This window comes from Somniosus microcephalus, chromosome 11, assembly GCF_052327205.1.
Source record: "Somniosus microcephalus isolate GS21.2 chromosome 11, FLI_Smic_1.0, whole genome shotgun sequence".
Taxonomy (NCBI): Eukaryota; Metazoa; Chordata; class Chondrichthyes; order Squaliformes; family Somniosidae; genus Somniosus; species Somniosus microcephalus.
The window spans coordinates 8880408-8896082 of NC_140997.1; the positions used below are offsets into that span (position 1 = coordinate 8880408).

At 45.0% G+C, this 15675-nt stretch overlaps 1 protein-coding gene across 1 annotated transcript in view; it reads right to left on the bottom strand.

Moving 5' to 3' along the window:
• The window catches only part of lcmt1 (leucine carboxyl methyltransferase 1), a 72774-nt gene that overhangs the window by 25207 nt on the left and 31892 nt on the right, over positions 1-15675 (bottom strand). Inside the window, exon 8 of the mRNA XM_086000127.1 lies at positions 118-238. Coding sequence (XP_085856253.1) covers positions 118-238 — 121 coding nt within the window. The remainder of the gene's footprint in view (positions 1-117; positions 239-15675) is intronic.

The following is a 15675-nucleotide window of genomic DNA, read 5'->3' on the forward strand; positions in this document are numbered from 1 at the left end:
AGAACATTACTGAATTAAAGTTATCCAAAGTCAGTTTTTAAAAAAATCAGAAAACGACATGCCCCATCACAAGTGTATAAGTAAAACACTGCCTGGGAAAATTAAAATGGGTTTTACCTGCTCATAATTGATAAACATGGTGGTATTAAAAGTACTTGAAGCCCACTTTATTAATTCTGCAGATTGCTCAGGTGTGATATAGACAAGAACACATTCTGCCATTAGCAATGTTGGTAATCTACAAGAAAAACCAAGAGAGGGTTACATGCTAGATATTTTTAAACTTCATAATACACTCCATACTCATAAGATTCTCAATTATAACACTACCTTAGTTATAAATCCCAATTGCAACTAGGGCTCAAAATTTAGATGATGGACATCTAGAAGGTGATGATGAGTGCAGTGTGCGCTTGGGGCATGTGCCAGACAGGATCATTAATTTTGTTCCCCTGCCTGCTTTTGCATCAGTAAGAAAGAATATGCAAGTACAGAATATAAGGAGTATATAACCCCTTTCCCCTGTTGATGCTGCCCTGTGTACACAGATATTTAAGCAATGCCTCGAGTTAGGAGAGGGTAAAAAATGTTTTTAAATAAAGAATGGTCAGAATGTGGAATGTTCAGCCAAAATTCAGTGTTTAATCCAAATCTATGAATTCTTTTAAAGGGAAATAGATGGTTGTTTGAAGAAAAGGAGTAAGAAAAGGGTACAGGGAGGGAGCAGGAAAATTGAATTACAGTGTGTAGCTCATATGGAGAAAAATATTGGTGCAGACTTGATAGACTGAACTGCTTGTTTCTGTGCTGTAACAGTCTAGGATTACTAATGTAACCCAACAGGCCAATTTCAGAGCACACAGAAAGCTGGGGTTAACTAAAAGTAGCGATGCAGGTTAACAAGTCCATAAAAAAAGAAAACCAAGCACTGCGTTTCATTTCTAGAGGAACAGAATTGAAAAGCAGAGAAGTTATGTTAAACTTGTTTCGAACCTGGGTTAGACCACACGTGGAGTAAAGTGAACACTTCTGGTCTCCATATTATAAAAAAGGATATAGAGGCATTGGTGACGGTGCAAAGAAGATTCACAAGGATGATACCAGAACTGAGAGGGTATACTTATCTGGACGAAATTCAGGCTTGGGCTGATAAGTGGCAAGTAACATTCGCGCCACACAAGTGCCAGGCAATGACTATCTCCAACAAGCAAGAATCTAACCACCGCCCCTTGACATTCAACAGCATTACAATCGCTGAATCCCCCACCATCAACATCCTTGGGTGTCATCATTGACCAGAAACTTAACTGGACCAGCCACATAAATACTGTGGCAACAAGAGCAGGTCAAAGGCTGGGTATTCTGTGGCGAGTATCTCAGCTCCTGACTCTCCAAAGCCTTTCCACCATTTACAAGGCACAAGTCAGGAGTGTGATGGAATACTCTCCATTTGCCTGGATGAGTGCAGCTCCAACAACACTCAAGAAGCTCGACACCATCCAGGACAAAGCAGCCCGCTTGATTGACACCCCATCCACCACCTTAAACGTTCACTCCCTTCACCACCAGCGTACCGTGGCTGCAGTGTGTACCATCTACAAGAGGCACTGCAGCAACTCGCCAAGGCTTCTTCAACAGCACCTTCCAAACCTGGGACCTCTTCCACCTAGAAGGACAAGGGTAGCAGGCCCTTGGAACACCACCACCTTCAAGTTCCCCTCCAAGTTACACATCATCCTGACTTGGAAATAGATCGCCGTTCCTTCATCGTCACTAGGTCAAAATCTTGGAACTCCCTCCCTAACAGCACTGTGGGAGTACCTTTACCACACGGACTGCAGCGGTTCAACAGGAAGACCCACCACCTTCTCAAGGGCAATTAGGGATGGGCAATAAATGCTGGCCTGGCCAGTGATGCCCACATCCCATGAATGAATAAAAGGCTGAACAGGATGGGGCTCTTTTCTCTAGAAAAAAGGCTGAGGGGTGACCTGATAGAGGTCTTTAAGATAATGAAAGGGTTTGATAGAGTACCATTACAAGATCAGTTAGTGGTACTTAGGAGGTACATGGAGCAGGACAGAAATAGAAATCTGGGCTTAGAGTGGGAAAGATAGTATGAGGCATGAATTTAAATCAGAAGCATGGATTCAGGAAGGACAGGGGATTGGAGAAAAAGGTATAGAATAAAGGAGGTGGTAATGAGACAATTGAAGAAGAGTGAAGATAGAATGGAAGAGGCATAAATGAAAACTAAAAATTAGTCAACACCATTGTGCTTTTCCATAAATAAATCAATCTCGTGATTTTTCTTTTCTTATTACTGTGCCAGTTAGGGTTATAAACAATGCAGTCATACAAAGTATCATCACTTCAGGCCAGAATTTGCAGTTATTGAAAACAAAATCTATACCAGTACATAAGAGGTAGGGGAAGTAAGCAACATTATCAAGAGTAGTACCCGGTCCCTGCTTTCTCCCCATACCCCTTGATCCCTTTAGCCTTAAGAAATATATCCAACTCCTTCTTGAATATATTTAATGAATTGGCCTCTACTGCCTTCTGTGGTAGAGAATTCCACAGGTTCACCACTCTCTGGGTGAAGAAATTCCTCCTCATCTCTGTCCTAAAAGGCCTACCCCTTATCCTTACACTGTGACCCCTGGTTCTGGATTCCCCAACCATTGGGAACATCTTCCTGCATCTAGTCTGTCCAGTCCTGCCAGAATTTTATAAGTTTCAATGAGATCCCCTCTCATTCTTCTAAACTCCAGCGAGTACAAGCCCAATCGACCCAATCTCTCCTCATACGTCATTCCTGCCATCTCAGGTATCAGCCTGGTGAATCTTCTCTGAACTCCTTCCATGGCAAGATTATCCTTCCTCAGATAAGGCGACCAAAACTGCACACAATACTCAAGATGTGGTCTCACCAAGGCCCTGTACAACTGCAGCAAGACATCCTTGTTCCTGTACTCAAACCCTCTCGCTATAAAGGCCAACATACCATTTGCCTTCTTAACCACCTGCTGCACCTGCATGCTTACCTTCAGCGACTGGTGCACAAAGACACCCAGGTCTCGTTGCACTTCCCCTTCTCCCAATGTATTGCCATTCAGATAATAATCTGCCTTCCTGTTTTTGACAAAGTGGATAACCTCACATTTATCCACATTATATTGCATCTGCCATGCTTCTGCCCAACCTGTCCAAATCATCCTGTAGTTTCTCGGCATCCTCCATCACGGCACACACGCCCACCCAGCTTTGTGTTGTCTGCAAATTTGGAGATATTACATCTAGTTCCCTTGTCTAGATCATTAATATATATTGTGAATAGCTGGGGTCCAAGGACCAATCCCTGCGGTACCCCACTAGTCACTGCCTGCCACTCTGAAAAAGACCCGTTTATTCCAACTCTTTGCTTTCTATCTGCCAACCAGTTCTCTATCCAAGTCAATACCTTGCCCCCAATCACATGTGCCTTAACTTTACACGCTAATCTCTTACGTGGGACCTTATCAAAAGCCTTCTGAAAGTCCAAATACACCACATCCACTGGTACTCCCTTATCTATTTTACCAGTTACATCCTCAAAAAATTCCAGTAGATTAGTCAAGCAAGATTTACCTTTTGTAAATCCATGTTGACTTTGTCCGATCCTGTCACTGTTTTCCAAGTGCTCTGCTATTACATCTTTTATAATGGACTCTAGCATTTTCCCCACTACCGATGTCAGGCTTACCGGTCTGCAATTCCGTGTTTTCTCTCTACCACCTTTTTTGAATAGTGGGGTAACATTAGCTACCCTCCAATCCATGGAAACTGTTCCAGAGTCTATAGAATTTTGGAAGATGATCAGTAATGCATCTACAGGAAACTTTCGATTTACCGGCAGCTAAATAATCGGAAATCTCGGTTAACCGGCAAAATTCAGGAGTAGGTTCAGGTAACTTTTATTACTTGCCTTCCTCCATGTGTTGCTGTGCAAGGGTGTGGCTGCAGCTGTTGCTAAGCTACAGAGACGCTTGCAACTTGTGGCCATTGTTTTGAAGCTGTTAAGCAACAGGGTTTGTTGCTTTATACGGAGCTCTCAGCTCCGTATCTTTTAATATAGCGTTCGGTTATCCGGAATTTTTGATGAACCGGCACCACGTCGGTCCCGTGCGTGCCGGATAAAAAAAGTTTCTTGTACTATTTCTAGGGCCACTTCCTTAAGTACCCTAGGATGTAGATTATCAGGCCCTGGGGAATTATCGGCCTTCAATCCCATCAATTTCCCCAACACCATTTCCCTACAAATACTGATTTCTTTCAGTTCCTCCCTTTCATCAGACCCTATGTTCCCCGATATTTCTGGGAGGTTATTTGTGTCCTCCTTTGTGAAGACAGAACCAAAATATGTATAATTGGTCAGCCATTTCTTTGTTCCCCATTATAAATTCCCCTGATTCTGACTGCAAGGGACCTACGCTTGACTTCACCAATTTTTTCTCTTCACATATCTATAAAAGCTTTTACAGTCAGTTTTTATGTTCCCTGCAAGCTTACTCTCATATTCTATTTTCCCTTTCTTAATTAATCCCTTTGTTGAATCCTAAACTGCTCCTAATCCTCTGGATTACTGCTTTTTCTGGCCAATTTATATGTCCTCTCCTTGGATCTTATGCTATCCCTAATTTCCCTCGTTAACCACAGTTGAGTCACCTTTTTTGTTTTATTTTTATGCCAAACTGGGATGAACAAATTCTGTAGTTCATCCATGCGGTCTTTGAATGTTTGCCATTGCCTATCCACCGTTAACGCTTTGAGTGACATTCCCCAGTCAATCCTACCCAATTCGCGCCTCAGACCATCGTAGTTTCCTTTATTTAAATTCAGGACACTAGTCTCTGAGTCAACTACTTCATTCTCCATCTTAATGAAAAATTCGATCACATTATGATCGCTCCGACCCAAGGGGCCTTGTACAAGATTGCTAATTAATCCTTTCTCGTTACATAATACCCAGTCTAAGATGGCCTGGATATTCTACAAACGGGATTACATTATTAAGGAGAGTATTCTATACTCATTCAACAAAAGAGTGCAAGTAGCATTCATTTTAGAATCAAAGACATTCACGGCACAGAAGGAAGCCATTCAGCCCATCGTGTCTGCGCCAGTCAAAAAAGAGCAATCCAACCTAATGCCACTTTCCAGCTCTTGGTCTGTAGCTTTGCAGTTTACGGCACTTCAAGTGCATATCCAAGTACTTTAAAAATGTGACGAGGGTTTCTGCCTCTACCACCCTTTCAGGCAGTGAGTTCCAGACCCCCACTGCCCTCTGGGTGAAAAAAGGTCTCCTCAACTCCCCTCTAATCCTTCTACCAATTACTTTAAATCTATGCCCCTGGTTATTGACCTCTCTGCTAAGAGAAATAGGTCCTTCCTAGCCACTCTATCTAGGTCGCTCATAATTTTATACACCTCAATTAAATCTCCCCTCAGCCTCCTCTGTTCCAAAGAAAACAACCCCAGCCTATCCAATCTTTCCTCGTAGCTAAAATTCTCCAGTCCTGGCAACATCCTTGTAAATCTCCTCTGTACCCTCTCTAGTGCAATCACATCTTTCCTGTAATATGGTGACCAGAATTGTACGCAGTACTCTAGCTGTGGCCTAACTAGTATTTTATACAGTTCTAGCATAACCTCCCTGCTCTTTATTCTATGCCACGGCTAATAAAGAAAAGCATCCCATATGCCTTCATAACCACCTTATCTACCTGTCCTGCTACTTTCAGGGATCTGTGGACATGCATTCCAAGGTCCCTCTGTTCCTCTACATTTCAGTCTCCTACCATTTATAATGTATTCCTTTGCCTTGTTAGCCCTCCCCAAATGCATTACCTCACACTTCTCCAGATTGAATTCCATTTGCCACTTTTCTGCCCACCTGACCAGTCCATTGATATTTTCCTGCAGTCTACAGTCACCATCAACCACACAGCCAATTTTTGTATCATCTGCAAACTTATTAATCCTGCCCCCTACATTGACATCTAAATCATTGATATATACCACAAAAAGGGGCCTGGTACTGAGCCCTGTGGAACCCCACTGGAAACAGCCCTGCAGTAAAAAAAAAACCGTCAACCATTACCCTTTGCTTCCTTCCACTGAGCCAATTTGGATCCAACTTGCCACTTTCCCTTGGATCCCACAGGCTTTAACTTTTTTGACCAACCTGCCATGTGGGACCTTGTCAAAGACTTTGCTAAAATCCATGAAGACTGCTGCCAATATAGTTCTAATATTTCATAGTAAACAGAGTTACTTTATTTGTTCTTTTAAAAATCATGAGTAACTTGTTATTGGACCTGAACAATGCCATCATTACATGCTGTGATTAAACCGAATAAAATGTTTGTCTTTCAGTGTGCAATACATATTCAACTTGGCAAGCATGTGCAAAATTAAAGAAATGCACCAAAACTAACTAAAATGTATTCTGTACTAAAGTTTGTTCACCGATTGCAGGAAAAGTGTGTTTGTGAGTTAAAATGACTTACAACAATCTGCTTGACCGTCAGAATTATATTTTAAAAAATCCAACATGTTCTGCCAGTGAACTGCTGGACTCTCACCTAATTAAATACAAAGGCTACATTTACACAAAAAAATAACCTCTGGCAGAATTTTACCACTCTTGAAGACAACAATATCATTAAAAATGCACTGGAGGAAAAAGGAAATTGTCTTGGAGCTTCTGGAAGCAAAAATGGTCAGAGTTTGAAACTTGATTCCAATTCTCATGAGTGCCACTAAACCTTTACAGGAATCTTAAACATTTTCAGGCAGGAAAGAGAGGCGGAGAGGATTAGGGAGGGAATTCCAGAGCTTAGGGTTGTGGGGCTGGAGGAGATTACAGAGATAGGGAGGGGTGAGGCCATGGAGGGATTTGAAAACAAGGACAAGAATTTTAAAATCAAGGCATTGCTTAACCAGGAGCCAATGTAGGTCAGCGAGCACAGGGGTGATGGGTAAACGGGACTTGGTGTGAGTTAGGACACGGGCAGCCGAGTTTTGGATGACCTCAAGTTTACGGAGGTTAGAATGTGGGAGGCCAGCCAGGAGTGCATTGGAATAGTCAAGTCTGGAGGTAACAAAGGCATGGATGAGGGTTTCAGCAGATGAGTTGAGGCAGGGGCGGAGTCGGGTGAAGTTCCGGAGGTGAAAATAGGCGATCTTAGTGATGGAGCTGATATGGTTGTAAGCTCATTTTGGGGTCAAATATGACACCAAGGTTGCAAACAGTCTGGTTCAGCCTCAGACAGTTACCAGGGAGAGGGATGGAGTCAGTGGCTAGGGAATGGAGTTTGTGGCAGGTATCAAAGACAATGGCTTCAGTCTTCCCAATATTTAGTTGGAGGACATTTCTACTCATCCAGTACTGGATGTCTGACAATTTAGAGACAGTGGAGAGGTCGAGAAAGGTGGTGGTGGACTTTCAAAAGGCATTTGACAAAGTACCACAAAATAGACTGGTTAGCAAAATTAAAGCCCATGGGATTAAAGGGACAGTGGCAGCATGGATACGAAATTGGCGAAGGGACACAAAACAGAGGGTAGTGGTGAACATTGTTTTTCAGACAGGAGGGAAGTATACAGTGGTGTTCCCCAGGGTCGGTATTAGGATCAATACTATTTTTGATATATATTAACGACCTGGGCTTTGGTGTATAGGGCACAATTTCAAAATTTGCATATGACACAAAACTCAGAAATGTAGTAAACAATGAGGCGGATAGTAGCAGACTTCAGGAGGACATAGATAGACTGGTGAAATTGGCAGACATATGTCAGATGAAATTTAACACAGAAAAGTGTGAAGTGATACAATTTGGTAGGAAGAATGAGGAGAGGCTATATAAACTAAATGATACAATTTTAAAGGAGGTTCAGGAACAGAGAGACCTGGGGGTGTACGTACACAAATCTTTGAAGGCAGCAGGACAAGTTGAGAAGGCTGTTAAAAAAGCATATGGGATCCTTGGCTTTATTAATAGAGGCATAGAGCACAAAAGCAAGGAAGTTATGCTAAACCTATACAAAACACTGGTTAGGCCTCAGCTGGAGTCTTGTGTTCAATTCTGGGCACCACACTTTAGGAAGGATGTCAAGGCCTTACAGAGGGTGCAGAAGAGATTTACTAGAATGGTACCAGGGATGAGGAACTTCAGTTATGTGGAGAAGCAGGGGTTGTTCTCCTTCGAGCAGAGAAGGTTAAGAGAACATTTGATGGAGGTGTTCAAAATCATGAATGGTTTTGATAGCGTAAATAAGGAGAAACAGTTTCTAGTGGCAGAAGGGTCGATAACCAAAGGACATAGATTTAAGGTGATTGGCAAAGAACCAGAGGCGACATGAGGAAACTTTTTTTTTTAAAGACAGAGTTGTTGTGATCTCAAATGCACGGCCTAAAAAGGTGGTAGAAGCAGATTCAATAGTAACTTTCAAATGGAATTGGATAAATGTTTGAAGTGAAAGAATTTACAGGGCTATGGGGAAAGAGCAGGGAGCGGGACTAATTGGTTAGATCTACCAAAGAGCCGGCACAGGCACGATGGGCCAAATGGCCTCCATCTATGCTGTATTATTCTGTGATATAGAGCTGGGACGCAACACTTTAGAGAAGCATAGACTATGGGGTGATCCGATTGAGGTTTATAAGATGATGAAGGGAATAGATTGTGCTCGAGTTGACAGTTTGTTCTAAATAAATAGTTTGGGGAGGACTAAGGGTCACAATTTTAAGTTGTACAAGGCAAGATCTAAGTTAGAGGTCACAAGATGGTTCTTTTCCCAGAGAATAGTGGACCGCTGGAACAGGCTACCCAAGGTATCACAATTGTGTAGGACAGGCTGGATGGACCAGAGGGTTTTTCCCTGTCCATCATTGTTCGTATAAAAAGAACCAATTCTGGATTAGAATTCTCTTATATTTATGCGCAATGAACATTCACTAAAAATCGCTTTGGACGTTCAATCTCTTCTGCGTGTTATTACTGTAAATTCACAGTTAGCACTGTTCTGGGTGGTTGTCAGATGCTAGTACCTCAGTACTATACACTGAGCGCTAAATTAAAAAATCTCTTTTGTATGTTTAAAAAAAAAAAAATCTTTCATTATTATAACAGTGCTAAAAGGTTTTCTGTATGACCCAAACTATCAGCAAACGTTAGATTATCACGCACCATATCAATCATGGTGTTACACCACAAAAATTGATGGTAAATGCTATAGACTGGGATAATACTGAAATCTCATGACTAATGGTCCTAAAAGCTAGCCTACTAATATCATACCGTGTTGTGAATAATTTTGACTAAACATAGTAGCAATTATCAAAACAGACCTGGATTCATTTTTTACTGAAGTGGTAATCAGTTGTACCTTCATAATTAAGAGTATGCCAACCATTAAATCTCTCCCACACAGATTGGCTACAACAGCCGTCCCACAATTCCCCAAAGACCTCCACAGGCATGTTGATTGGTGCCCCAAAGACTAAGGTTGGATTTTAAGTGTAGTTATAGATTACAGAAAGCAACATAATAAAAAGTGGTGTCCTATATGCCACATCAATCTTCTAGCTTTAAAAATCAATTCTGTGACAATCTTACCTCAACATTAACTGTGCAATTTAAATAGGAGATACTTTTTTTTTTAAAGACTGTTGGGAGGTAACCGCTTTACTGAACCTACTGTATATTCCGTGAGCTCAGGCCACCCTATGAAACCTTGTACAAAAGAAGCTCAATTTAAGTATTTGCACAGCATATTAACCTGTATATACAGTGCATTGGCTAGGATTATTGGAATTCTTTGTAAGGAAATATCAATCTCCCTGGTTATGCTTTTAGTTTAAGTCTGGTGATGTGTACCCTTGGTGTCTTGTCTTGAACATACCTAATTTTGTGGGAGCAAAATCCTGAAGGGCTGGAGCAAAATATATTTTCTGACATTCCACCCAAAAAAAACTCAGCTTCTCGCACTAAACTAAGGATATGGATTTTGACTAGGGGAAAACATCTCTGTCCTCCTTTCTTTCAGCGTGTCTATCACCTTCTCTTCAACTACAGCAACTTGTGTTTAAGGTACAAAAACATCCCAAGGCGCTTCACAGAGGTGTGATCAGACAAAAATGGGTGACGAACCAAAGATGAGGATATTAGGAGGGGTGACCAAAAGCTTTGTAAAAATCCACCTCTATGACAAAGGTCTTAAAAGGAGGGGTGGGAGGTAGAGAAGCAGAGAGATTTAGGAAAGGAATTCTAGAGCATGGGGCTTTGGCAGCTGAAGACACAGCCACCAATGACAGGTCACAGGAGGAGGGATTCAAAGAAGTTGAGTCAGAGGAATGGAGAGTTCTGGGGTTGAGGATATAGAGTTGGAAAAGAATAGAGAGAAGGCCATGAAGTGTTTAGACATAAGGATGAGAATTTTAAATGGGAAGCATTATTTAAAAATATATATATTTTTTAAATTCATTCACGGGATGTGGGCATCGCTGGCAAGGCCAGCATTTATTGTCCATCCCTAGTTTCCCTCGAGAAGGTGGTGGTGAGCCGCTTTCGTGAACCACTGCAGTGAAGGTACTTCCACAGTGCAGTTAGGTAGGGAGTTTCAGGATTTTGACCCAGCAACAATGAAGGAAAGGTGATTTATGTCCAAGTCAGGATGATATGTGACTTGGAGGTGGTGGTGTTCCCATGTGGCTGCTGCCCTTGTCCTTCAAGGTGGTAGATGTCGCAAGTTTGGGAGGTGCTGTCGAAGAAGCCTTGGCACGTTTCTGCACTGCATCTTGTAGCTGGTACTCACTGCAGCTACGGCGCACTGGTGTTGGAGGGAGTGAATGTTTAAGGTGGTGGATGGGGTGCCGATCAAGCAAAGCGGGCTGCTTTGTCCTGGATGGTGGTGAAATTCTAGTGTTGTTGGAGCTGCACTCATGCAGGCAAGTGGAGAGTATTCCATCACACTCCTGACTTGCGCCTTGTAGGTGGTAGAAAGGCTTTGACCCCGGGAGGTGAGTCACTCGCCACAGAATACCCAGCTTCTGACATGCTCTTGTAGCCACAGTATGTGTGTGGCTGGTCCAGTTAAGATTCTGGTGATCCCCAGGATGTTGATAGTGGGGGATTCAATGATGGTAATGCTATTGAATGTCATGGGGCAGTGGTTAGACTCTCTCTTGTTGGAGATGGTCATTACCTGGCACTTGTGTGGCACGAATGTTACTTGTCACCTATCAGTCGTAGCCTGGATGTTGTCCAGGTCTTGCGGCATTCAGGCAGGGACTGCTTCATTATCTGAGGAGTTGCGAATAGAACTGAACACTGCAGGCACCAGCGAACAATCCCACTTCTGACCTAAAGATGGAGGGAAGGTCATTGATAAAGCAGCTGAAGATGCTTGGGCCTAGGCCTAATCCTGAGGAACTCCTGCAGCGATGTCCTGGGGCTGAGATGATTGGCCTCCAAGCACCACAACCATTTTCCTTTGTGCTAGGTATGACTCTAGCCAGTGGAGAGTTCCCACTCCAGATTCCCACTGACGTCAATGTTACTAGGGCTCCTTGATGACACATTCGGTCAAATGCTGCCTTGATGTCAAGGGCAGTCACTCTCACCTCACCTCTGGAATTCATGTTTTGGCCAAGGCTATAATGAGGACTGGAGCCACATTGTCCTGGTGGAACCCAAATTGAACATCAGAGAAGGTTATTGGTGAGTAAGTGCCACTTGATTGCACAGTCAACGACACCTTCCATCACTTTGCTGATGATCGAGTAGGCTGATGGGGTGGTTATTGGCCAGATTGGATTTGTCCTACCTGGGCAATTTTCCACATTGTCGGGTAGATGCCAGTGTTGTAGCTGTGCTGGAACAGCTTGGTGTGGCTAGTTCTGGAGCACAGCTGGGATGTTGTCGGTGCCCGTAGCCTTTGCTGTATCCAGTGCGCTCAGCCGTTTCTTGCTATCATGTGCAGTGAATCAAATTGGCTGAAGACTGGCATCAGTGATGGTGGGGACCTCAGGAGGAGGCCGAGATGGATCATCCACTCGGTACTTCTGGCTGAAGATGGTTGCGAACGCTTCAGCCTTGTCTTTCGCACTCACGTGCTGGTCTCCGCCATCTCGTTAATTGTTTAATCGTCCACCACCATTCACGACTGGATGTAGCAGGACTGTAGAGCTTCAATATTATCTGTTGATTGTGGGATGGCTTAGCTGTCTATAGCATGCTGCTTCCGCTGTTTAGCCTGCATGTAGTCCTGTGTTGTAGCTTCACCAGGTTGGCACCTCATTTTCAGGTACACCTGGTGATGCTCCTGGCATGCTCGTCTACACTCTTCATTGAACCAGGCTTGGTTGCCTGGCTTGATGGTAATGGTAGAGTGAGGGATATGCCAGGCCATGAGGTTACAGTTTGTGGTGGAATACAGTTCTGCTGCTGCTGATGGCCCACAGCGTCTCAGATGCTCAGTTTTGAGCTGCTAGATCTGTTCTGAATCTATCCCATTTAGCAAGGTGGTAATGCCATACAACACGATGGAGGGTGTCCTCAGTGTGAAGACGGAACTTCGTCTCAACAGGGACTGTGCAGTGGTTACTCCTACCAATATGGTCATGGAAAGCTGCATCTGCAACAGGTAAACTGGCAAGGATGAGGTCAAGTAGGTTTTTTCCTTCGTGTTGGTTCTCTTGCCATCTGCCGCAGGCCCAGTATGGCAGCTATGTCCTTCAGGACTCAGCCAGCTCGGTCAGTAGTGGTGCTACCGAGCCACTCTTGGTGATGGACATTGAAGTCCTCCACCCAGAGTACATTCTATGCCCTTCATTCTATGTTCAACATGGAGAAGTACTGATTCATCAGCTGAGCGAGGCCGATAGCTGGTAATCAGCAGGAGGTTTCCTTGCCCATGTTTGATCTGATGCCACGAAACTTCATGTCAATGCCAGGTAGTCCGTCCGGTTTGATTCTTATTGTACTTCTTTGTAGTGCTTTGATACAATGGAGTGGCTTACTAGGCCATTTCAGAGGGCAGTTAAAAAAGTCAAACACATTGCTGTGGGTCTGGAGTCACACACAGGCCAGACCGGGTAAGGACGGTAGGTTTCCTTCCCTAAAAGGACATTAGTGAACCAGATGGGTTTTTATGACAATCCAATAGCTTCATGGTCACCATTACTGGTACCAGCTTTTTATTCCAGATTTATTTAATTGTTTTTTTAAAACGGAATTCAAATGATTACATTGGGTTAGATTATGAGGAGAGATTACATAAACCAGGCTTGTATTCCCTGGAATATAGATGATTAAGGGGTGTATTGATTGAAGTTTTTAGGATTTTGAAAGCAATTGATAAGGTAGATAGAGAGCAACTTTTTCTGCTGGTGGGGGGAGTCTAGGACAAGGGGACAGAACCTTAAAATTAGAGCCAGGCCATTCAGGAGAGAAGTTAGGAAACACTCCTTCACACAAAGGGTGGTAGAAGTGTGGAACTCTACCACAATAAGCAGTAGATGCTAGCTCAATTGATCATTTTAAATCTGAGATCGATAGATCGGGGGAGAGCAGCAGCGGAGGAGGTGAGCCCGGTATAAAAACCGGCGCCAAGGCAGAGGCCCGACCAGTTCGGGGGAGAGCAGCAGCGGAGGAGGTGAGCCCGGTATAAAAACTGGCGCCAAGGCAGAGGCCCGACCAGTTCGGGGGAGAGCAGCAGCGGAGGAGGTGAGCCCGGTATAAAAACCGGCGCCAAGGCAGAGGCCCGACCAGTTCGGGGGAGAGCAGCAGCGGAGGTGGTGAGCCCGGTATAAAAACCGGCGCCAAGGCAGAGGCCCGACCAGTTCGGGGGAGAGCAGCAGCGGAGGAGGTGAGCCCGGTATAAAAACCGGCGCCAAGGCAGAGGCCCGACCAGTTCGGGGGAGAGCAGCAGCGGAGGAGGTGAGCCCGGTATAAAAACCGGCGCCAAGGCAGAGGCCCGACCAGTTCGGGGGAGAGCAGCAGCGGAGGAGGTGAGCCCGGTATAAAAACCGGCGCCAAGGCAGAGGCCCGACCAGTTCGGGGGAGAGCAGCAGCGGAGGAGGTGAGCCCGGTATAAAAACCGGCGCCAAGGCAGAGGCCCGACCAGTTCGGGGGAGAGCAGCAGCGGAGGAGGTGAGCCCGGTATAAAAACCGGCGCCAAGGCAGAGGCCCGACCAGTTCGGGGGAGAGCAGCAGCGGAGGAGGTGAGCCCGGTATAAAAACCGGCGCCAAGGCAGAGGCCCGACCAGTTCGGGGGAGAGCAGCAGCGGAGGAGGTGAGCCCGGTATAAAAACCGGCGCCAAGGCAGAGGCACACCAAATCAACAGCAGAGGAGAGAGGTAAAAAGTAATCAGTGTGTGACGTCACCAGGGAGCAGGTAAGTGATTGGTTGGTGAGTAGTTCTCTCTTTTCAATACAAGCTTGACATCTGTGGTGTTAAATTTCTAGGGTCTCTGGTGTAGTGGGGACAGTTGGTAAATAAAGCGCCCTAGAGTATACCTGTAACTGGGGTATTGAATAAATTTTTTAATTAATTAAAGGAGTAAGTCATGGGAGGAGAGCTCAGACCCGTGTTCTGCTCCTCTTGCTCCATGTGGGAAATCAGGGAAGCTGCCAGTGTCCCTGACGACCATGTGTGCGGGAAATGCATCCAGCTGCAGCTACTTGCAGACCGCATTGCGGCGCTCGAGCTGCAGGTGGATGAATTTTGGAGCATGCGCGATGCTGAGAGGCTCGTGGATAGCACGTTTAGCGAGTTGTTCACGCCTCAGGGCAGGGCAGCACAGGGGGTGACCATCAGGCGGAGCAACAAAGGCAGGCAGGTAGTGCAGGGAACCCCTGCGGGCATCCCCCTTTCAAACAAGTATACCGCTTTGGATACTGTTGAGGGGGATGACTCACCAGGGGAAGGCAGCAGCAGCCAACTTCCTGGCACTGGGGGTGCTCCTGCTGCCCAGGAAGGGGGGAAAAAGAGTGGGAGAGCAATAGTGGTAGGGGATTCTATAGTAAGGGGAACAGATAGGCTTTTCTGTGGCCGTAGACGTGAATCCAGGATGGTTTGTTGCCTCCCTGGTGCCAGGGTCAAGGATGTCACTGAGCGGCTGCAGGGCATTCTGGAGGGGGAGGGTGAACAGCCAATGGTCGTGGTCCACATTGGTACCAACGACATAGGTAAAAAGAGGGATGAGGTCCTGCATCAAGAATTTAGGGAGCTAGGTAACAGATTAAAGAGCAGGACCTCAAAGGTTGTAATCTCTGGATTACTCCCAGTGCCACGTGCTAGTAAGTATAGGAATGGGAGGATAGAGCAGATGAATGCGTGGCTAAAGAGTTGGTGTAGGGGGGAGGGTTTTACTTTCCTGGATCACTGGGCCTGCTTCTGGGAAAGGTGGGACTTGTACAAGTCGGACGGGTTGCACCTGAACCAGAGCGGGACAAATATCCTTGCGGGGAGGTTTGCTAGCACTGTTGGGGGGGGTTTAAACTAACTTGGCAGGGGGATGGGATACAGAGGGGAGCTGAAATAGGGGGGGGATGTGCTGCCAATTATAGAGAAAAAAACAAGTCAGCTTGGTAGACAGGGCAAATATATAAGGGCAAGGCTGGA